This window comes from Ictidomys tridecemlineatus, chromosome 8 (genome assembly GCF_052094955.1).
Source record: "Ictidomys tridecemlineatus isolate mIctTri1 chromosome 8, mIctTri1.hap1, whole genome shotgun sequence".
Lineage (NCBI taxonomy): Eukaryota > Metazoa > Chordata > Mammalia > Rodentia > Sciuridae > Ictidomys > Ictidomys tridecemlineatus.
The window spans coordinates 71,872,657-71,897,315 of NC_135484.1; the positions used below are offsets into that span (position 1 = coordinate 71,872,657).

Here is a 24,659-nt window from a genome sequence, read left to right on the forward strand (position 1 = left end):
TTAATTATTTTCTGTGTCAAGTCACTTTGAATGATTTCTAGTATCAACCTTCAGATGAATTTATATTTCCATTAGTTTCTTGGTTTTGCTCTAGTTTCTGGATTTAAAAAAAATACATGATTTCTATCTTTCATATGCTTGTCATTGATTATAAGGGCTGGAAAATTTTTTCCAGAATATGTGGAATAGAGGTTTCTTATGTGTGTTTGTGTGAGTCCTTTTGAATTTGAAAATAACTCCTTATATAAGATACTTTATACTTATACCCTAGAGACAATTTTAAATCAGTAAACCAATGTATTACATTTAAACTTCTAGCCTATGCTGTAAATTAGATTCTAAGCAACTTGAACTGAAAAGTTACTAAATTATAAGAGAATGTATTTCAAGCTTTTTAAATGTACAGTGTAATTTTATAAAATAACTGAATTGTTTTGATAACAATTTGGAATTTTAAAGCAAAATGTAGCCTCTGCTGTGATTTATTAAATTTTAACCAAGTTAATTTATTTTGTTAGGTGTTCATTGTACCCATGGTTTCAATCGCACTGGTTTCCTCATATGTGCCTTTTTGGTGGAGAAGATGGATTGGAGGTATTTGTATCTTGTTATAATTGATAAAAATTTTTATTGATATTTTAATTGTAGCATATTATATTGTCAAGTTTTTTGAGCTCATGATTAATATAATTTGAAATGTTTTTCATTTTGAATATGATTAATCTTTAGATTAACCTGCTTGTTTTGTATTAAGTGGCACATTAGTTGAGTGATTACAAATTCCATAAATTATGTATTTACATTTCCATGTTTTTTTCTCATAGAATTATCAGAGATAGATTTTTTTCAATATTTTGTGTTTATACTCAGCTTTGGAAATTGCTGTTGTTATTTCCCTTCTAAATAGTGTCTTTTGTATAGCTGTTAAGTACTAGGAACAAATTATAATATTATATGAAGGAAATCTTTTTGGAATAGGATTTCATTTAAACCACTCAGTATATCCTTATTGAGCATCAGTTGTTTGTATCATATATTTTTTAGAGAAACATATATTTTAGAGAGATTAGAACATTAGTTACCTAAAATTTTAAAGAGAATAAGATATTACTAATTGAATTTTCTCATTGACTGATTGTCATTATTTATGTTTATAAAGCCTTTTACATAGTAGGTCCTTTTTTGAATATAATGAGCCAAAATACACATCTCATTGTGCTTATTCCATTTTATACATCCTCCTGTGCTTTCTGGCCATTGAGAAACTGTACAGTAACCCCAGACTTTCTCTCATGACCTGCATTCTCAGTGCCTGAGTCTTTCAGAAATTCCTGAAAAACAACATGTTTTATTTTTGTTCACATTATTATACAATGTTGACTGCTGTCTTCTGTTAGAGTAAGACTTTAACCTTTAAAAATTTATTGAAATTCTTCAGTGACTTTACCCACATCTTTTTTTTATTATTTATTTTTTAGTTGTAGTTGGATGCAATATCTTTATTTATTTTTATGTGGTGCTGAGGATTGAAACAGGGCCTCGCATATGTTATGCAAGTGCTCTACCTCTGAGCCACAACTCCAGACCTCTTACTCATATCTTTAATGTGCTTATAGAAATGTACTTTTAGAATTGAGGAATTGTCAGTATGCCTTATATTAAAACTATTTCAGAATGAATTTATCCCTTAATTCTTGAATGCTTAGAGGGTAAAGAGTATAGTTTATCCATTTTATAAACTTCTATTATCCTTTGTGATGTCTTGATTAATATAAGTAAGTTTTGATAAGTCTGAACAAATGGAGAATAGTGAGGACATTGCGTGGCGTTTGTTTTCCGTAGTATTGAAGCAGCAGTTGCTACTTTTGCCCAAGCCAGACCACCAGGAATTTATAAGGGTGATTATTTGAAGGAACTTTTTCGTCGCTATGGTGATATAGAGGAAGCACCACCACCACCTTTATTGCCAGATTGGTGTTTTGAGGATGATGAAGATGAAGATGAAGATGAGGATGGAAAAAAGGAATCAGAACCTGGGTCAAGTGCTTCCTTTGGCAAGAGGAGAAAAGAACGGTTAAAATTGGTAATGTTTAAAAATCTTACATTCTTAACCTTCTTATAAACTTTTTGAGATTTAGGAAAAATGGCATGGTAGCCATATTTCTTTAGATAGGTTTGTATCTGAAAATTTCTAAAGGTTTTTAATAGCTACGAGTATGCCTTCTAAGAGAAAAATTGCAGTTATGAAAATTCATCTTATTTAAATTTCTTAGGTAAACCAAATAAATCTTAGATATTAAAATAAAAATTTACTATTTTTTAATAAAGTGCTATGAAATTCCAACCAAATATTTAGCAAGATTTTTTACTAATGCTTTAAGTTGTTACATAGTTAAAATTCTTTTACATATGGGATTACAGATGTCCCCCACTATGCCCAGCTGTCAGATAAAGAAAGTGTGGATCTCCTATAGGATCTTTGTTAGTTTTTCTTTTGGTGTCCTTTTGATTACTTGCCAATTGTAATTTTTTTCATACTTAGTATTTTTGATTGAATTATTAGATATTTTTTATGAGAAACTATGGGCATAATTTGAGGTTCTGATTTTCTTTCAGAGAGGATTTATTTTTGTTCCTATAAGGATTAAGAGCAGAGAGCATTGACTTAATCAGGGATTGAACTCTTTAGACATTAGTTGAGAGGTAATCTGTTAACAGTGCTTCTGGAGAAAAATCCTAGAGAGGAAAAATTGTGTTGAGGTCTGACTTACCTCTTTGGTTTTTCTTCCCTTAGAGTTCTTGACCCTTCAGGTCCTTACTGCCTTTCAAATTCTCTTATATCTTCAGGCATTTTTAGTGTTTTGTCCAGCCTCTCGTACCTGCAAAATTAGTCTATGTACTGGCTTGCCATTGTCAAAGCACACATCTTTCTTCCATTTTGGAGAATGCAATTAAGTTTGGTTTGATGGTGAGTAATGTAAATTTTTTTTGGTACCAGTGATTGAACTTGGGGAACCAGACCACTGAATTACATCCCCAGCCCTATTTAGTATTTTATTTAGAGACAGGGTTTCACTGTTGCTTAGCATCCCACATTTGCTGAGTCTGGCTTTGAATTTTCGATCCTACTGCTTCAGCCTCCTGAGTCGCTGGATTAAAGGCTTTGCTACCTCACCTGGCATGGAATGATTTTTTTTTTTTTTAATTGTTTTGGAGTTGTAGATGGACGGCATGCCTTTATTTTATTTATTTTTGTCTATAGTGCTAAGGATCGAACCCAGTGCCTCACACATGCTAGGCAAGCACTCCGCCACTGAGCCCCAGCATCAGCCCCTGGAATGATAATTTTTGACAGTGTTTGTGCTTATACTTCTAGAAGCAGAGTTACGAAAAAATTCTATAGCTTTATGTAGTATTTTGATTTATTTTCCCCCTCATTTCAAGCCATAATTTATAAATATTAGAATTATTTGCTTTTACTTCAAAAGCAATATAGTTATATTAAAGAAAGTTTAAAAACTAAAAAACTTACTATCCTTCAACTTTTATATTAACCACTAGCATTTTTATTGAAGAATTTCCCCATTTATTTAATTTTAAAATTCAAATGACACGAAGATAAGCTCTATTTGAAAATAAAAATTCAAATATCTAGTAGTATGTAGAGTTAAAAATTACTCTCTGCTCTTTGGTTATCCTTCTATACTAATTTTTCTGTGCATTTGTATATGTATTCTCTTTTGGATCTCCCCCTTTCCTCTCTTTAACATAAATGTATTTGAGCTTCATTTTTTACTGGGGTCTTACTGTTTCCTCCTCCTCCCTCTTCCTTTCTCCTCTTCATACAGAACTAGCCTATTCTTAGTAGTTAACACCAGAGGAAAACTCAGTGATAAAGCAAACAATGTCAGTTCATAAAATAATGCAGACTATTAGAAGAACCCCCAATTAGTGATCTTGGAAATGATAAGATTAAAAAAAAAAAGCTAGGTAGACTGCATAGCAGAATGAAATTGGCTGAAGAGGAAATGATTAAACTGGAGGATCTAACTAAGAAATTCTTCTAGGGCCAGATGTAGTAATGCACACCTATAATCCAGCATCTCTGGAGGCTGATAAAAAGTGTACTGTAAGTTTGAGGCCAACCTCAGCAATTTATTGAGACCTTGTTTCAAAATAAAAATGGAGGAATGTGGCTCAGTGGTAAAGTGTCCCTGGGTTCAATCTCCAGTAACCGCCCCATCTCCTAAAGAAAAATTTTCCAGGATGCAGCACAAAAGGACAAAGAAATGTCAAATATGAAAAGTAGTTTGGAGTTAAAATATATATAATGAATTAAAAATAATTATGTAGTGAGTGATTTAAAGTATGAAATGTCACAAGGAAGACAAAATAAGGATAGAAAATATCTTAGGATTATTTTTTGTGGTGATTTTAGCTGGGTCAGAGTAGTGATTTTACGAAGCTAATAAATGGAGAGTAAGAAAGTGGAGACAGTTGTGTTGATGTCCTTAGTACTATCCCACTTTTGGGGATTTGCTAGGAATGAAGGAACCTATTATTGTTGTACTCATAGCTTAGATTTATTACAGTAATGTACTGAAGATATACAGTGGAATCATTAGGAACAAAGACAAGTGCAGTCTGAAGGAGTCCATGTGCTGGCTTTCTTACACTGTTTCCTTCCCATGAAGAATTATTTCAAGCTTACTCTTTCTGTAGCTGTGTGTGTGTGTGTGTGTGTGTGTGTGTGTGTGTGTGTGTGTGTGAGTGTGTGAGGGGGGGGGAGGAGAGGGGCAGGGAGGGAGATATGTTTCTCTCCTGGGATTTTTAAGATGTTCCGTTACTAGGGTTTTTTTGACGTCTTGGTTGTTTAAGCAGGTACCAAAATGCCAGGATCTCAGAAGGAAAGCATTTGTTTAGCATAAACTGTATTGTTGACATAAATAATCTTAGCATGGTTAACCCTTGTTAGTTAACTGAGAACACTGAAAGTTAGATTCCTATAGGGGCCAATTTTGCTAGCAAGTCCTGTTAAATCTGCTGCACATTTGTACTGACTATTCACTGGGTTCCATCCTCAGCATCACATTAAAAAGTACATGAAGTAAAGGCATTGTGTTTATATACAACTAAAAAAAGGAAAGGTGACTGGAGGGTTGAATTGTAGGTGATGTCAACAGTAGTTGACATGGTTGACAGCAATGAGAAGTATAATGTAATTAATTGGCAAATAATTCATGGTTGGAAAAGCTTTCATTTACATTTTATTTCCATCTGAGGTTGGAGATAATTAATACAGGCGAGCCAAGACTGATTAATTATTTTATAGCTAACATCTCTTGACATAATGATGTTATTTTGGTTTGAGACTTTATTTTTTGTTAAAAAATGTTCTCTTTTTTAAATTCTTAAGTTGATACTATAATTTGAAGTAATGGAATTCTTACAGTGATTTCTGGGATTTATAACAGTGATGCTTGTGCTATGTTTGTTCTTATATTACTAAGATTCCTCTTTATCTTTTGAGCATATGCCATTATTCAATTTCAAGAGTATAACTTAAAATTATTGTTTACTCCTTTGAACTGATGTCTGAGATCTTTTCTTTGAATAAAACCATTAAGGTATTTTCCTCATTTGTAAAATGTGCTTACTACATATACATACTTGTAAACACATACATATACATATGTGCACATACATACACAGATGTCTCTCACATATAAATTACCCTCATCTTATATAATAAATTCCTGAATTTCCCCATGAAAGAATGATTTATTTCTTTTTGTCTTTCTTTTGGTAATCTTACAAGTTTTCATTTTAGGGCTGGTGGACACTGTTTATGAAATAACTTCTTTCATTTTAAGGATACATAATTTTTTTTTGCATTTGATTTTTCTTTACTGTCACAACCTGAAATAGTAATTTATTGAAAAATGAAAATAAATGTCAGTGATTTTAAAGTTTAATTATAGTATGTTAAAAAATAGTTCCTGATTTAAGACATTGCTGTTTATAATTTAGAATTAGTGATTTTCCTTGCAGTTGTTACATATTGAATACTATAAAAATGATATTTTTTGTCAGAGGAAATTTTTGTAATGATAAACAGGAAATTTTGTGAACCTAAAGTTACTAAATATCATAGTGTATAAAAATCAGCATACTATTTTTATTGGACTTAATTTGCCTTTCTTTTCACTTAATAATTATTACAAGAAGAAAATAGAGGAAGCTAAAAAAGAAGTTGAAGCATTGTAGGATAGATTAAGGAAGAAGTAAAATAAATGGATGACAGACATTTACTACATGGTTGGGATTATTATTTTTAAAATTAAACTCAGTAGTTAAATCTATACTGATTCTCAGTACTTATTTGCTTTGTTAAATTAAAAATATTGAATTTGTTCATCTGCATAGACTTAGTGAATTTACTTGGAATATTTATGTGGTAATATTTTGAGCAAGCACCACTTTGTTTAATATTTAATCCTTTTACCTACCTGTTAGTCCTTTTAATTGTTTGCTTAAAAAAAAAGTAGTAGTGTTTGTGTTTTCAGGGCAAACTTGCTAATTTTCTAAAGTCTAGTTATCTAAGGAAGATAAAACAGAAGATAGATGATGATGAAAAGTGACTTGGAATTAAGGGCAGAAAGTAAGACCACTGTATACTGACAAGGACTTGGACTCTGTTAGAATGACATGGATGTATGTGGACAAATATTATATATATATTTTTCCCTTCCCAAGTGGATTGAGTTGCCAAGTCTTTGCCTAAAGGTTGATCTTTACAGCTTATAGATCATACTTTTTATTCCTTAATTATATATATATATATATATATATATACATATATATATATGTATATATATATATATTTTTTTTTTTTTGAGAGAGAGCGAGAGAGAGAGAGAGAGAGAGAGAGAATTTTTTTTAATATTTATTTTTTTTTAGTTTTCGGTGGACACAACATCTTTGTTTGTATGTGGTGCTGAGGATCGAACCCAGCGCCGCGGGCATGCCCTGGGTGAGCACGCTACCACTTGAGCCACATCCCCAGCCCTATTCCTTAATTATATTAACAGCTAGTTTTTTTTTTTTTTAATAGATTTTTCTTGAGATCAGTGCCAACCCCTGTATGGATCTCAAAGTAATTGTAGCATAAATCTAGACTATTTCTTTTTTTTAAAAATATTTTTATTTTTTAGTTGTATTTGGACACAATACCTTTATTTTATTTATTTATTTTTATGTGGTGCTGAGGATTGAAGCCAGGGCCTTGTATGTGTTAGATGAGTGCTCTACCGCTGATCTACAACCCCAGCCGTAGACTATTTTAGTCTTTAAAATTTCTGGGCGTGTTTTTTGATGTATAAATTCTCTATTTGCTTCACTTCTGTGATATTTCAAAATATTGCTATGAGATAAAATATTACATGTATTTTAAGTTAAAGAACTTAGATTAAAAATTCAATAAATGATAATCTAACTTTTATGTTGATTTATTAAAGACTGTGGCTTAGTCCCTTTGCCTCTACTGTTATACTCTTATTCTAGTTTACAAAGATACAGATTTTGGGTGTTTACCTCCTTAAACTTCATATTCCACCAATTAATACCCTCCCTTCCCCTCCTCTGCCATCAGTGACTGGCATAAGTGGTAGGCCTGGATTCAAATTTTGTCATTTATCTCCTTTTTATCTTTTTGAAAATTTTTATTTTTCAAGAGGTGGGGTCTTACTGAGTTGCCCAGGTTTGTTAGCAACTCCTGGGTTCAAGTGATCCTCCTGTGTCAACCTCCCAAGTAGGTGGGATTGCAGGATATATCACCATGTCAGGTATCATTTACTCCTTGAACAAATAAAATCTTTATACCTTGAACAAATGAAATCATTATATTTCATTTACTCATCTGTTAAGTAAATATGCCACTATTTTTCATAGTTGTTGAAAGGATTAGAGAAAGTGTAGAATACCACATACTCTGCTTGATTCTCAGTAAATAAGTTACTATTACTGTCATGATTACTGAGAATTGTTAATATGGCTTTTTTGTTTACTGGGCTTGTGTATGTATGTTGAAAATAATGTTTGTTTAAGGAGCACTTGTGTATATTCACCGGGGAATTTGTGAAGCTTCTTGGAGCAGACCATTTCTGCTTTATATATTGTTTTGCTTCCATTTGTGAATATAAACTGATTTATCTCTTCTTTGTAAATGGATTGGATCTGTAATGAAATATTTTGCTTTCTTTTTTTTTTTTAAGGGTGCCATTTTCTTGGAAGGTGTAACTGTTAGAGGCATAACTCAAGTAACAACTCAACCAAAGTTAGGAGAAGTACAGCAGAAGTGTCATCAATTCTGTGGCTGGGAAGGGTAATAAGCATTTTAAAGTTCTAAATAAAATTTCTTACTCTGTAACATTTAAAGTTAATACAGACATTGACATAGCTTCTTTATTTCTTAAAGATGATATGTTTACATGAAATGCTAAAAAAACTGTCAGATTTTTTTCAAGGTAGTCAATGTAATACCCAGACAATTGAGTCAAAATTAGATGTCTTGCTTATCTTCCTAAAGTAGGAGGAAGTTACTGTTGTCACTATCTATTACTTGTTTTATCATTTTGATTTTATTGGTGCTGATTTGAATGTTTGGGATGGTCTTATCAATTTATTCAGGGAGAATAGGTAAAACTTGAATGTGCCTCATTCTCCAGTTTTGTAATTAGAAACCTGGGAAGGTCAGTTTTAAATATGTTTTCCCTACTATGACTTGAAAATATTTATCAGACATTTCATGGGAGAGAACTCAGTAGAGAGTTTATTCCTCTCATCTGTTACTTTCAGATCTTGGTCTGTGGCAGAAAATTCTAGTATAGTTTGAACACTAGGAAATAAGGATTGTTATTTGTGAAAATTCCTAATATAATTTCCTAACATAATATAAATTCTTAACATAAAGACTTTTATTCCTGGCATGTATAACTCTGATAAACTAGCTAGAAATAATTTTAGCTAAAGGGTGAAAATAATGAATAGCATTGGCCTTAATGTTGTGTTAAACCCTTGCCAATATACCCTAAGTTTTAGACCTATATTTCTTCTGTTTCTGTCACTTCTGGGCATCTTTGGAAGAGAAATTTGCCAACTCTGTAGAGTTTTTTCAAATTGGCAGTGTCATAATGGAGAAATATGGGGTCTAGGATAGTGTAAGGTAATTAAGTTACAATTTAAACTTTTTCCTGAAGTAAAAGACTTGTGAATGTACCTGTTTTGCCATTTTAATCATCTATACTAGTATTTTAGAGTTAGCTCAATAATTATAGAATAGCATTTTGAACCTTGTAAACTTGTGTTCTAAAATGTCATGACAATCTTTTTTAAGTGTTTTTGTGAAAGGTGATATTGTTCTATCAGGAAACTGATTTCCTGATAGGAAGAATATTTTGATAAATGTGTGACTCATTTGAGATTGGTTTAAGACATGCATTACTTTGAATGGTTATCAACTGTGTTAGTAATAGAATGTTCTTCTTTAAGGTCTGGATTCCCTGGAGCACAGCCTGTTTCCATGGACAAGCAAAATATTAAACTTTTAGAGCAGAAGCCATATAAAGTAAGCTGGAAAGCAGATGGTACTCGGTAAGTTAGATTTCTAAAAAAAATTGTACAAATAACTGTAATGCTGTAAGAATTTTAGTTTGTTTTTGGGTATGTTTGCACTTTTGAGAGTGTGAATTTCTGACTTGATAGCAAAATAAATATGCTTCAAAAAATTGTATAGTTTTTGTTTTGCTGGTATTCTAAGCTGTGTAATGTATTTGTCATTCTGCTAAATTTTTGGTTTTAGTGTTCTCTTACTTTGACATAAATCTATTCCAGATGTTAAGTTTGAAATCATTTTCTGTTAATAATATGATTTTTGATATGTCTACTCCCTACCACACTGTTTTGTGGATATCATTTCTTTACTATCCTTTGGAAATTTGATTATTTGGACCTAGGCCGTAGAAGAAAAATCTGTATAGAAAATTCAGATGTAGGAGACAATAATATAGCAATAACATAGGAAAGGGATGTGGAGAGACTGCTTGGTAAAAGAAGGAATGGCTATTTAGAATAAAAGGTAAGAGAAAACCAGTAGAAAGATTTGTCACTGAAGCTGAGGGAAAGTAAACTTTGACCAAAGAGGAGAGAGATCAACAGTGTTACATCTTATATAGAAGAGAAACATATATTGGATTTAGCAATAAAATCTTTTAGATTGGGTTGGGATGTTCTCAGTTCATGTTACTATTGAGTAGGATAATGGGAGTGAGTTGAAAGCGATTATCTTTCCTTTAAAGACTTCTTTTTTCCCTTTCGCTGTTGTTTAAAGAATGTTTCTCCTGAGGGAGATTTTCAGTAGAGCAAAGAGAACTTTCTTAAGTGGTATTGAAGCATCTTATTTCATCCAGAGACAGTTGTGGCAGGGCTTTGTATCTGCCAGCATATGCCTGTCTAAACCTCCTAGCAGAATTCAGATGTGAGATAATCAGCTTAAGAATGTTGACTTGTGTACTTGGAATGAGAATGAAGCCAGACTTTTCTTATCAAATAATGGGAATGATTTGGCTGATTATTTTGATAGAACTCTGATCAAATGAATTTTACACAACCATCATTTTCTGTAGATTAAATAAGCTAAAACCATAGCTTCAAAGTTTTCATGAAACTGTATTTTATGCATGTGATAAGAGAAAAACATTTTATTAAACTACATATAATATTAGTGAAAGTATATTGAAATTTAATACTGTTTCCCGACTTCCATTTCTAAGCTAAACAAGATCCCTCTCAATGAAAGAATAACAGGTATAATTGATAGACACTTTATAAGGTTTGATGCCACTTAATTGGATTGATCTTTAATTTTACTGAAAACTCCTATATAAACAAAGAAGGTTACTTCAAGGGAACCCATTGGCCTTTTGACCATTCCTAAAATACATTCAAGTTTTTTTTTTTTTTTTTTAACTTGATTCTTCTTTCGTTTTTTTTCATGGCTCTACTTATTGAGTCCATTCTGTTTGAGTATAAATATAATACCAAAAGAAGTGATTAAAGGGCTCTATGGTTATAGTTGGAATTGAACTGTCTTATAATTGTGAAATACTCCTTTTTAAAGGCATCCTGGGAAAAGATAATTAGAATTTTATAATATAATTTTCTGTGCACTAAGTTTAGTAGTAGAATTTGCAATGCAATAAAAAGAAATTACCAGTCTTTAGTATAGTGGTGAATACTTAGTACTTACATATAAATTTTAGAATTAATTTCTTCACATTTTATTCTTTCTGCTGAGATTAAATACTATAAATTTTAACTGTTTCTGAACTATTATGTAAAAACCAAATTATTATTTTTTATGCAAATACTATGCTAAGAGATAACAGACTATTTGACATAGGAAAAATATAAGGCTATTAGATGAAGAAGAGCCTTGTAATGAACTGATAATTGATGAAAGCAAGCTCTGTGATTTCTGGGACTTTTGTCTGTTTTTTTTTTGGGTGGTGCTGGGGATCAAACCCAAGGCCTTGTGCATGCAAGGCAAGCACTCTACCAACTGAGCTATATCCCTGGCTTTTGAACCACCTTTTCCCCAGTACTAGTACCTGGCACTTACATGGCAGGCACTCAGCAAATATATATTAATAAGTGAAAAACTATATGTGTCTTCACATTAAGATAGAAGCACTTGTACTAGTTGTATAGTTTTTGAGATTTAAAGAAACCATAATTTCATGTGAGTTAATTTCCAAAGAAAAATATAACCTCATCCTTTTATTTATTTATTTTTTTTGGTAAATCTTTTAGCATTAACTTAAAATAGAGCATATTTCAAGGAAAACAATATATACTAGGCCTAGATTTAAAGCCAGATAGACCTTAGAAAGCATTTGTTGTGTTTAGATTTGTATAGTATAGGGATGATAACCCTCGGAGTAATTACACACAAATTCAGTGAAGTCATTTAAAGCACCTAGCATACAGATACTCAAAAATAGTTCTTAGTTTTTATGCGTGTACATGTATATCCATATATGCACTTTCTGACTAAGTTATATAGCACACACATATACAGACAAACCCTGCTTCAAGAAGAACTAAATATATAAAGTAAATGTGAGACTAGCTCTATCAGAAAAATAACTGCAGAAATTAAAAAAAAGCCACTGAGCCACACCCCCAGCCCTTTTTTATATTTTATTTTAGAGACAGGACCTCAGTGAGTTGCTTAGTGCCTTGCCATTGCTGAGGCTGGCTTTGAACTTGCAATCCTCCTGCTTCAGCCTCTGGAGCTGCTGGGAATACAGGTGTGTACCACTGAGCTTAGCAGACTTGGGCTTTTGAAATTAGGTGTAAGGTAGTGATTCCTTCCTGTAATGGAGATTATATTAATTCTGGGATTTAACAAATGTTTAACTTCATACTTCTGGTGATAACTAAAACCCTTACAGAAAATAGTCCAGAATACATCATTCGAAGACTTTAACCCTGTTTGTTATCGTAGTTTCATCAGAACTATGCTGAGGGAGCTAGGCCAGTTTTCTTGTAACTAGGAAGGACATAATAAAACCATGGCTCCAGTGTTTCTTTTTCATCATGGGCAAGAGAGACTAACAGAATGATTAGAGATCCGTCAGAACCACTGTTTACTGATTTGACACTAAATAGTTGATGATATCTGGTGGTTGATTGGTTAAAAAAGAAAGTCATAGAACTCACTTGACTCCTTCTCCTAGTTTGAATTTTACTCAGTGCCTCCCTATATTAAATAGAAAAAGCAGTACTGCTTTGGTTATTACACATTGCAAAAAAGCATGTGGAGTTGTATTCTGGCATGATCTCTGAGGTAACTGTGGAATGTTTTAGGACAGTAGTTACCAAATACCAGTTACATTACCACCACAGGAAGCTTATATAGGAAAAGAAAACAAAAGAGAAAGAAAAAAGAAAAAAAGAAAAATTAAGAGATTCAAAATTAGTAGGCTTGGGATGGCTTTGAGGTTATGTATTTTTGAAAAGCCCCTCAGTCGATTCTGATTTTGAGCTAGGTTTGGGGTCCACTTTCCTTTGTGTCCATGTGACAGTTTAAACTTCAGTAACCTAATTTATAATAATGATTTAGCCAGCCATTGAGTTTAAGGCTACATCTGAGAATTTGTCTACTAATTGATTAAAGAGATCCACATAAAATGCTTACTGGATGGTGCTCAATGGTAGTTATTGTCATAGCTGAGGACTCTTTTGAAAACCATTATTATATGGGAATCAACATTTAGTTTCTCAGAGTACATTCTGAATTCTCTTAGGGTGTGGTATAGTTGTTATTATACAAGAAAAGTAGTAAGAAGCAAAACATTTTCATATTTAAAACCAAACTTCTGAAACACATCTTGGCTAGTTACATCTTTGGGTTTATAAAGGATTGAAATGTCCTAATAGTAATTTCTTTAATTAAATTCTAGATATTAGAGTTACTGCAAATTAATAGAGATAGAGTCATTGAGTCCCAGGTTTTCAATTCTGTGAATATTTCAACAAAATTGGTACAGTTATCAAAATAGGTTGGCACTAATAATCTAGAATTTATAACATTAGTGTTAATTAATATTATCACAGTATAATTATATTCTTCTAATCAAAATCATATCATGTGTTATATAATTATATATTATATATTATATTTAAGTATGTATAGGTGTCCCACGTGTGGGTTAATGAAACAAAATAGGTTAACAATAAAAATCAACTGAAGTTATTACTTACTCCCAAAATCTGTCTAGATAATTTCTAGCTAAGTAGATACAAGGTAAAACTTTTGTTGCAAGCATAGGTATCATCCTAAATTAGAATTTTCCATTGTCCACATTAGGGGTAGCAAACATAAAATTTGGAGAGATTAAAAAATACTTTTTAGGTTAGTATTTCTAAATATTTTTTTTTTTTCAAAAGAGTTAGACAACTAGATCTGAATGTTTCAGAAACAGATAATAAAAGAGATTGAATTTGTCTCTTTGTTCATGCATGCATTCAACAAATACTCATTGAACATCTACAATATGCTAGAAATTGTGTTAGGTTTGCTATTCTTAGCAGGAAATTTGAAATAATTATAAATATGATGATTTTTGTGTTCTGCTCTTCTTTTCCTTTTTGCATTGCTGGGGCTCAAACCCAGAGCTTCATATCTGCTAGGCAATTGCTATTCTACTGAACTACATCTCCAGCCCCTGTATTCTGTCTTTTATCTTAACATGTTCATTTTCCATGGTTATTATATATTTATTTTTTCTGGTGCATCAGTGGTTCCTTTATATAACAATTTTCAAAAACATGACTTGATCGTTGCCACAGTAATATGTATAGTGTATTCTTGAGGCAATGAGACTGGTATGAGTTTTTTTTGTTATGAATAGCTGTACTTATTTATTCATTTTTTTAAAGAGAGAGAGAGAGAGAGAGAGAGAGAGAGAGAGAATTTTAAAATTTTATTTTTTAGTTATCAGCGGACACAACATCTTGTTTGTATGTGGTGCTGAGGATCGAACCCGGGCCGCACGCATGCCAGGCAAGTGCGCTACCGCTTGAGCCACATCTCCAGCCTGAGTTTCATTTAATATAAGTAATAATGTAGTCAAGTTGACAATTAGAAAATGAATATTTTTCTTAAAACTTTATTGGTGGAAATATTCATTAAAGTCCTGTAATTTTATTATTGCCTTAATTAGCATTTTTGAATACCATTGTGATTGCACAAATGTATTATGTATTTTTACTGTAAGAATCATTTTTGCAATTAAAACTTACTGAATACTTCCTGTATAAGAGTCATTGTTCTGAGAATTTTACACAGAAATTCTCATTTCATCTCCACAAGTCTGTGGAGTAGGTGCTATTGTTATCCCCATTTTAAAGAATCATATAAAGGTAGTAGCCTTCCCAAGGCCATTTATGATTATAAGGAACAGGACTGGGTTTTGAATGCAGTTGGGTTTGGTCCTAGGGCCCATAATCTTTACTATTATTCTGTATCATGAGTGGATTTCATTATTGCCAGATGATGTGCTCATTCCTTTTCAGTGTTTCTACTGTTTGATTCTCAAGGGTGAATTTTTTTTTGTTTAAGATATTCATTCTGATAATGTCTTCCTTATAAAACATTATATAGATAAATTAAAAGCTCTCTCTGTGAAAATATTTATCCTATTCCTGGAATAATCAATGCTAAGAGTTGGATGTTTGGTTCCTCGAAACATTATGCCCTTTTCTTTTTGCCTGCTGCCTTCTTTCCTTTGCAAACTTATTATTCATAGCACAGATTGGGTAATTAGTTCCAATACTAGTAAGCAGACCTCAGAAATCTATAGATAAAAAGCCTCTTGGTTATTTTAATTAGTTTCTCAATTTTCCATATAAATGGTATGTTATATATACTGTTCTACTTTAGATGAGTCATAGAAACAATTTTCTTTGACATAGTTTTGTGATGGCAACTGAAATTTTATGTCACTTTTCACTTATGGGAGATCAGTATCTTTGTAGAAATAGCATTTATTGATTTAATAGCTAACTATTAACCTATAGGTTGGGTGTCCCTTATCTGAAATGGTTGGGACAGGAAATGTTGTGTATTTCTAACTTTTTAGATTTGGGAATATTTGTATATAAGATATCTTGGAGATAGGACCCAATTTTAAACCCAAAATTCATTTATGTTTTATGTATACCCTATACACTTTGCTTGAAGGTATTATATACAATATTTTAACAGCTTTATGTGTGAAACAAAGTTTCATGATGTTAATTTTTCCACTTGTGGCTTTAAATTCCAACCTAAACATTATATAATACAACCTATACAATACAACCTAAACATTATACAATACAACCATTATACAATACAACCTAATACAATATTTTGGATTTTCAGATTAGGGATGCTCTTCCTACACTATAATTGTGCAGTATCTAAAGCAATACAGAACACAGTAGCAAAACAGTATAGTTCCTGCCCTCAAATAGCTTTGAGATAAATTAAAAGATGTAGTCAAATTATTTTTTGTTGAAGACAAATAAATAAGGAGAGATACCAAAGAACTTCCTTTGGAGCATTACTTGATGTTGCATATGAAATATAACTGCTCTTTATGATTTTAGGAATATAAATTTAGTGTTCATAGAAATATTTTTTCATATTGTTTATTGATGACATATATTTTTAAATAGTGAAATAAATAAGAAATACAACTATATTCAGTATAATCAACCTTTTCAGTGACAAATGTGAAACAAAACAGGCTATTTCTTTTGATTTTTTTTCTTCTCATGGAAACTGATTGTTGTATAAAAATTAAGGCGTTTTTCATATCTTTCTACCTCTGTGATATGTTGTGCTGCCTAAACCACTTTGGGTAGCTTTTAAATTTCAGATCAAGGTAAATCTGGGCAATGGAGTTGGCATTACTCTCTGATGAAAACCACTTAAAAGAATGCAGTATTTTACATATTTAATTTGTATGGCTATGAAGTTCTGAAAAGCATAACCTGTAGCATTCATGGTAATTAGTGCAAATGAATGTATCATTTGATTTTATACTTTGAAGTCTGATAAAGACACTATACATTATGAATAAAGCTGTTTAATCTAAAAGTAACTAATTAAAATAACCAAGAGGCTTTTTAGCTGTAGATTTGTGAGGTTTGCTTACTAGTATTGGAACTAATTACCCAATCTGTGCTATGAATACTAAGTTTGCAATATCTTGTTACCTTGGAAGCATTTCAGATCCCATAATTAGGTCAAGATCAGTTATTATGTTTGTACTTTACTAAGCCTAATTCAGTTTTAGTAGTTGTGACTTTATTTTGACTTGATATGCATTTCAGTGAAAATATCTTTTTTGTCTTGTGATTCTGGTCTTATAATAATAAAAAAAGACAATGTCTTTTAAAAGTATTTTTCCCATTATAAAGTAATTCTTATTCATTGTAGAAAATTTAGAGAATGAAGATAGAGCAAAGGACCAAAAATGAAAAACAACAACAAAAAAACCAGTCTGTCAGTTCACCAGTTAGATATGGTTGTTGTTTATATTTTGGTGTGTGTGTTTTTAGGTCTTCCTCTCTTCCTCAGTTGAATAAAAATGTATTCATTTCATAATGTTTTAGTGTTTATTATAAGCCAGGGACCCACTCGAGGTACAGAAAATTAGAGTGGACTCTGTATATTAAAACTTCAATTAGGTGAAATGGGTCTTCTGCAGATATTATTCATTATACATGATTTTATTATTTAATAATCTGCTATTTGCAGCCTAAGTATTTCCCATTTCATTAAATATTTTTATTGGATATAAACATAAAATTATTTCTTTTAAATTCTTGTTTGTGGTTAAACAAGTTAAGCAGAACTGGAAAGTTTATAATACAGAGTCCTAGAACTCTTCCTGGGTCCGTCTTACTCCCAAAAGACAATCACTTTTTAAGTTTTTACATTTTTCTCTGTGGTTATCCCCAAGTTTTTAATACATGCTTATGTCACTATTAATCAACTTTAGGTGAGTTCCTTCTGGTGTAGCATATCAAAATCTTTGTGTCCATTTTTTTTCCTTTAAAGTCTTCCATTATAGTTATTCTGTTATAGCTATTTCTTCATTGAGCATACATATGTTTAACTCTTTCTTTCTTGTTCTAATAACACATGAGTTTTTTTTGACTCTTCATCTTATAAGATGAGGATATTAAGAGTTCCCTGTCTTACATCTACCTCTTAAGTTATGCCATCCCTATTTAATTAATTGATTGATTAATTTGTTTTTGTGGTACTAGAGATCAAACCTAGGACCTCCTTGCATAGGACAGGAAAGTGTTCTGACTCTGAGCTACATCTACAGCCCCAAGCCCTAAATTTAATACTGATACCTGTTTGCGTTTACATGTTGACTGCTGAACATAGTTTAAAAATTGAATTTTTAAAAAAATTCTGTGGTTGATTTTAAATAATGAAAATACTTAGTTTTTTTCTATTATTTAGTGGAAAGACTTAAATTTTTTTTTGGCAAGAAAAGAGAAATCATTATTATTGTTTGAAAGGTATAAGGATTTAATACATAGAATTGCTTACAAAGGCATCAGAAGGTGTAGAAGCAAAAGGAAGAAAAGGATCATCTTGAGATCAGTGAGCTGATGCTGCTTCTGGTTGGAGACTGAGTAGCACTAGCTGTTGATCTGTATGCTGGAGGTGGTGCTGCTGCTGTTAGAAGGATACTTTCTGTTCAGCGAAGTGGCCCCCACTGAGGGAATTTCCACTGAGGAGCCCCCTCATGGCTGCAGCTTTAAGTGACTTCTGAGATGCTGCCAAAAGTAAAAAATAAGTAGGTTTCTCCCTCCTTTTTTTTAGTCTCCTGCCAGTGAGCCAACAAGCCTGGGAAGTGTCTATTACTTCTCAAATCAGGTATGCTAGAGAGCACACAAGTACAGAGGTGGAATTGACCACCAAAGATACAGCTAACTTGCCAAGAGTTTAATGCCCTGACCCCTCTGACCTTGAAAATGTTCTTGTTGTTGCGGCTGGGGTTGTGGCTCAGTGGTAGAGTGCTTCGCCTAGCACGTGTGAGGTCTTGGGTTTCATCAGCATCACATAAAAATAAATAAAAGTATTAAAAAAATTCTTGTTGTTGAATTCAAATAGAAGTTACTTTTATACTTTACTAATTGTCTTTACTTTATTATCAAGTGTTTTTAACATTTTAATTGTTTTATCTGTTCTTATTTCTTTTAAACTGTTCCAAAGACTTCTTTCTTAGAACTTTTTATGGTTTCTAGCCTGTAGCGTTCTCAGTTGTTACCCTGGTTGGATCTAGCTTTCTGGGTTTCAAGTTTTTCTTCCCTCCTTTTCTCTAGTTTTTTTTTTTTTTTTTATTGAGGATTAAACTCAAGGACACTTAACCACTGAGCCGTATCCCCAGTCCTTTTTTGTATTTTATTTAGAGACAGGAACTTACTGATTTGCTTAGTGCCTTGCTAAATTGCTGAGGCTGGCTTTGAACTTGAGATTCTCCTGCCTCAACCTCCTGAACCTCTGGAATTACAGGTTTGTACCGCAGTGCTCAGCTTTCCTCTAGTTGTTTTCTTCTGGTTTCTCACATTGTATAAGGACACCTCCTTCAGTCACTTTCTAAGAATGTGCAGGAAGTAACTCATATCCATGCCTAGGTGTATGAAAATGCTGTTGCACTGGCCCTATACTTAATAATAATTTGATTGTGAATAAATTGTAAGGTAAAATAATTTTTCCTTAGGATACTAAAAACCTTACTTTTGTATCTTCTTTTTTAAAAAAAATATTATTTTAGCTGTCAACAGGCCTTTATTTTACTTACTTATATGTGGTGCTGAGAATCAAACCCAGTGCCCTACACATGCTAGCCAAGTGCTCTCCCAGTGAGCTAAAACCTGAGCCCATACCTCTGTATGTTCTAGTAACGTCTATTACTGATAAAAGTTCTGATATTATTCTGATTTGAATTCCTTATTAAATGGTCTGCACTGTCACTGGGCATTTTTAGACTTTTCTATTTATTCTTGTGTAGAATTTCTTGGTTGTATGTAATTTTGTGTGTGTGCACGTGCGTGCGTTAACATTATAATGTTCCCTCCCCCATTGATTGTGTATTTGATGATCTCTGAATCAGAAAACTTGGGTTCTTCCATTTAGATTAATTTGACCTTATTTTTCATTTTCTAGAACTACTATTGATTGTTGAACTTACTTCCCACCCCACCCCCCATTTCTAAATTTTTCTCTTATAATTTTAATCATTTCTCTTTTTCTGGGAAGTTCTCTCATTTTCCTGTCTTCTAGTTGAATTACTTATCCCAGCAGCTTTGCTTTTAATTTTTAAAGAGCACATACATTTTTGTTATCTGCTTGTTCTTTTTTTTTTTGACAACCTGTTTTCCCTCTCCTTTTTTTGCCATGCTGGGGATCAAACCTATGACACTGTATATGCTAGGCAAGCCTTCTAGCCTTCTGCTACTGACGCAGTACCCTCCCGCCTGTTTTTGATTTATGGATACAATAGCTTCCTGAATCTGTGAAAGTTTAAAGGGGGTTTAAAGTTGTTTTTTATTCCTTGACTCATCTTCTTTTTTCATTTTTCTAGTTTTCCTCAAATGTGTTTGGTTCTTGGTTGACTGCATTGGAAAATGAGACCGCTTGGAAATTCTGTGAATGTAAGCTGGGTTTGTCAACTTCTGACCTTTGCTTTATGATAAACAGTTATGCTGAAGGACTCTAAATACTACTATATAGAGAAGTTTTTTCTTCTGGTCGCCATTTATGACCTGTGTGTCTTGTAGGAATTAGATTATTGTATATTAGTTTAAAATAATTCTTCTTTTCCAGTCCATATGACCCTCCACTCATTCTTTGTAGTTGATGCTTCTGGGGTTAGAGTTTTGTGGTTTTGCAAAACAGGCAGCTCCATCTGTGGATATTGGTACCTCAGCACTTCTCAGCACTTCACCATTTATTTCATGTCAACTCCAAATTTGGTTGAAATAATACATCTGCTGATTCTCTTAATTTAGCAACTTAAAACATCATTCTTTTAAGGGATAGAACTTTATTTCCCTCTCCTTGAGTATGGATTGGGTTTGTGTCACTTTAAAAAATGAAATATGGCAGAAAGTGATTGTCACTTCTGGGTTTAGATAATAAAAGTACTTTTTTTTTTTTTTTAGCAAGCTTTCTTTATTAAGCAGTGGAATGCTACATATTTAGGAGAGAAAATGGTAATTGATTACAACTAGAATCTGATTTTTAAAAATTTGCTCTACTTAGTTATACATGACAACAGAATGCACTTTGATTCATTGTACTCAAATGGAGCACAATTTTACATTTCTCTGGTTGTACACATGTAGGATCTCATTTGTGCAATCATACATGTACCTAGGGTAATGATGTCCAACTCATTCCACCATCTTTCCTACCCCCATGCCCCCTCCCCTCTGCCTCTCCCTTTTACCTGATCCAGAGTTCCTCCATTGATCCGATGCCCCCCCCCCCCATTAGGAATCAGCATCCACTTATCAGAGAAAACATTTGGCCTTTGTTTTGGGGGATTGGCTTACTTCACTTAGCATGATATTCTCTACTCCATCCATTTACCTTCAAATGTCGTAATTTTTTACTCTTTTATTGCTGAATAATATTCCATTGTGCATATATACCATGGTTTCTTTATCCATTGGATCTTATTTTTATAAAGTTCAAGAGAGATTGGAATCATGACAAGTGAGATTTGAATTATGGCAAAAAATGCATTGGTTGGGTAGTCAAGGAGAACAGTTGTGCAACTTCAAATCAGAGGAAACAGTTGCAAAAGTTCCGAAACCCATTGTTTCTGGGAAAGGGTGAGAGCCCACTGTTTACCTTCTCTCCCAGGTCACATTGTCATCTTCTCTCCCTGGGGGTTAATATTTCCCATTTTCTTGAGGGTTGTTATTTTTCATATCCTTCACTCACTTTTAAAACCTACCAGATCTAATGCCTTTTGAGGAGGGAAAGTTTTGACCATAAATCATTACCAATGTATATTGGTATTTTTGTACTTTTAAAATATCTTTCTTGAGTCAGTATTGGTTACTTGTATTTTCTTAAAAATACCTATCCCATCTATGTTTTACAAAATTATTTTCATGACTGTCATATGATGTTCCATAATTTTAAAATCCCTAATAGAATTTACTCCTTTTTAAAAAAAATATTTATTTACTTGTTTAGTTTAGTTAGTTTTTAGAGGACACAACATCTTTATTTGTATGTGGTGCTGAGGATCGAACCCAGGCTACACACATGCCAGGCGAGCGCACTATCACTTGAGCCACATCCCCAGCCCCCAAATTTACTCCTTTTTAATGCCTAATATTTACTCCTATCCTGTATCTTTTTTATTGATCAAAATTGCCAGAATTTTTAGTCTTTTTAACTAACTACTTTTATGTTGATCATTTCTCTATGAGTTTTTAATTTCACTAATTTAATTTCATTTATTGTTATTAGTTTTTATTTTACTGCTTAAAGATTATTTTGGTTTTTCTCCCTACCTAGTTAAATTTTAACTTGAAATTCATTCATTTTTCTATCTTCTTATTTTCTATTATAGTTTTTTTTTTTTAAATTTGTTTTGTTTTGTTTGTTTTTTGGTAGTGGGGATTGAATCCAAGACTGCATTACTCAGAGCCACAGCCTTGGTTCTTTTTATTTTGAGATAGGGTCTCATTAAGTTGCTTAGGGCCTTGCTAATTTGTTGAAGCTGCCCTTGAACTTGTGATCCTGATGCCTCAGCCTCCGGATTTGCTAGGATTACAAGTATGTACCACCATGTCTGGCCTATTATAGGTGTTTTAATGTATATTAATATCCAAATACTACTTTACCTATATTCCATGAATTTGAACATTTGTTTATCCTCAACAAAGGTAAACAGATCTCTAACTCAGAAACATGCATGTGTTTGACAGCAAGGAGGACAGTTTGATTGGAACTCAGCACTAATGAAGGACCTGGGTCAGATCAGGTAGGGCTGTGTAGGCCATTGCAAAGATAGGCTTTTATTCAGAGTGAGATGAGCAGTCATGGAAAGATTTTGAACAAAGAAAAAACATAATCCTACTAGCTTTAATAGAATCATTCTGGATATATTAATTGCATATATGAATTTTAAAATAAAGTCTAATAAAAATGGGGTAAAATAACTTTACTATTTTGTTAAATAGGCCTGTAACAGTATAGTAGTCCCCCTTTGCAGAAGATACATTCCAAGACCCTCAATGGATGCCTAAAACATATATATATAAGATTTTTTTCCCTACATATATTCATATTTTTCTATACATAAAAAGCTTGATTTATAAATAATAAAAGTACTTTTACTACTTCCATCCTGGGTGTTCTCTTGGATCAGTTGCTCTGGAGGAAGCTGGCCACCATATGATGAGGGCATTTTAGGCTGTCATTTTACCCTACTATCTTATCATTTGGCTTGGGCTGCTTTATTTCACTGCTTCACTACTAAGCTCACTTATGAGGTTGATGGTAGGCCTCAGTTCCTCACTGGCTATATCTTATTTGTGGGCTTCTCCATTAGTTGTTTGGGAAAAAGAGCTTTTCTGTACCCATTTAGGTTTTGAGATTGGGTGCCTACAAATTATACTAACAAAAGGCTGATTACCAGGAGAAAAAGCTAAGTATTATATGAATACTTATGCATGTGAAAGTACACAAAATGAGTGGTTTGCTAAATTTACCTAACTTAATAGGAAAAAGGAAAGGTAGAGAATAGGATTCTAGGAGAAGAATAAATGAGTTTCATTAGGAAAGAAATAGATGTTTGGAGAAAAATGGTAATTTAAGTTTGTGATAGTTTGTTTTTGCAGGTGGGAGTAATCTTTTTCCTTTTCTTCATGAATGTAAAACTCTCCAGAGAGGGGATTTATGATAGCTTAACTCTTCCTGGGGGTGGAGTTTCTAGAAGGAGCAGATTAATGGCATCCTTATTTCCAGAACTTTCTGCTTTTAAGTCATTAAAGGGAAACTCTTAAAAGGCTTCTTTCTGTATCTACTGAATCCCCAAATATCTTCAAGTTAAAATAATCCTTATACTAAAATCTGGGGTTTTAAGTGGGTTCCCACAGTTTCCTAAGTGCCTCAGGACATGGTCACCTCCAGAGCAATTGATCTAAGAAAGCACCCAGATGAAGTAGTACTACCTTTATCATCCAATTTCAAAAGTGATATATGATCACTTTTTTTTTTTTTTTAAGAAGTGATATATAAACTCAACCCACCCTTAAGGGGAGGGGAAATTAATCTCTGGAAGGTCAAAGAGTTTGTGGACTTTTAGGAATTTATATTTTTAAGCTACCAAGTAGCTTTATGTTTTAAAAAGAAAAACAAAACAAACTTTGCTATTATTTTGATGATGTCTTAGAAGAGGAATCATTCTGGATTCTTAATGCCATTATATGAATGAACTATACTTTGACTGTTACTCATGGTTGTAAATTTAAACTGTTTTGACGTTTTTGTTTTTGTAACAATACTATGATAATATTATTCTAGTTAACTTTTCTCAAATGAGTATTTATTTTATAATAGTTTATTGTAATAATTTATTAGCTCTTGAAGACACTTGTGGAACATACATACTTTTTTAGTGTTAAAAAAATCCAGTGCATAATTTATTATTTTCTGCAATGGTATTTTGTGGCCATATTTTAAAATAAGTAATATTTTAATGATTTATTAAACAGATTAATTGATGAAAAATTTCTGTAACTTCTGGTTTAGTTTTGGTGTTTTATGAGTTCACTAGATGGCAGCAGAGGACCAGCTTTATTCACGCTGCTTGCAGTAGAATTCTGATGATATCCAGGGCATCTTATATCTAATACATCTTAAAATAGTAATTTGAGATTTTAAAAAATTTAGTAAGAATTAGCAGGATCATGTATACAACATTATTGAAACCATAGACATTTGACAATGTTAACATGTTCTTTTGTGTCTGGCACTTGAATTATTTGTAGATGAC

General features: G+C 32.5%; 1 protein-coding gene across 2 annotated transcripts in view; it reads left to right on the forward strand.

Moving 5' to 3' along the window:
* Rngtt (RNA guanylyltransferase and 5'-phosphatase) overlaps window positions 1–24,659 on the forward strand; it is a 217,301-nt gene that overhangs the window by 25,387 nt on the left and 167,255 nt on the right. For both annotated transcript variants that reach the window (XR_013425011.1, XM_005324717.5), the window contains exons 5-8: window positions 519–594; window positions 1,843–2,083; window positions 8,274–8,383; window positions 9,550–9,651. Coding sequence is in view for 1 of the 2 variants with exons in the window: in XM_005324717.5 (XP_005324774.2) it covers window positions 519–594; window positions 1,843–2,083; window positions 8,274–8,383; window positions 9,550–9,651 (529 nt within the window). In the remaining variant the exon portion in view is untranslated. The remainder of the gene's footprint in view (window positions 1–518; window positions 595–1,842; window positions 2,084–8,273; window positions 8,384–9,549; window positions 9,652–24,659) is intronic.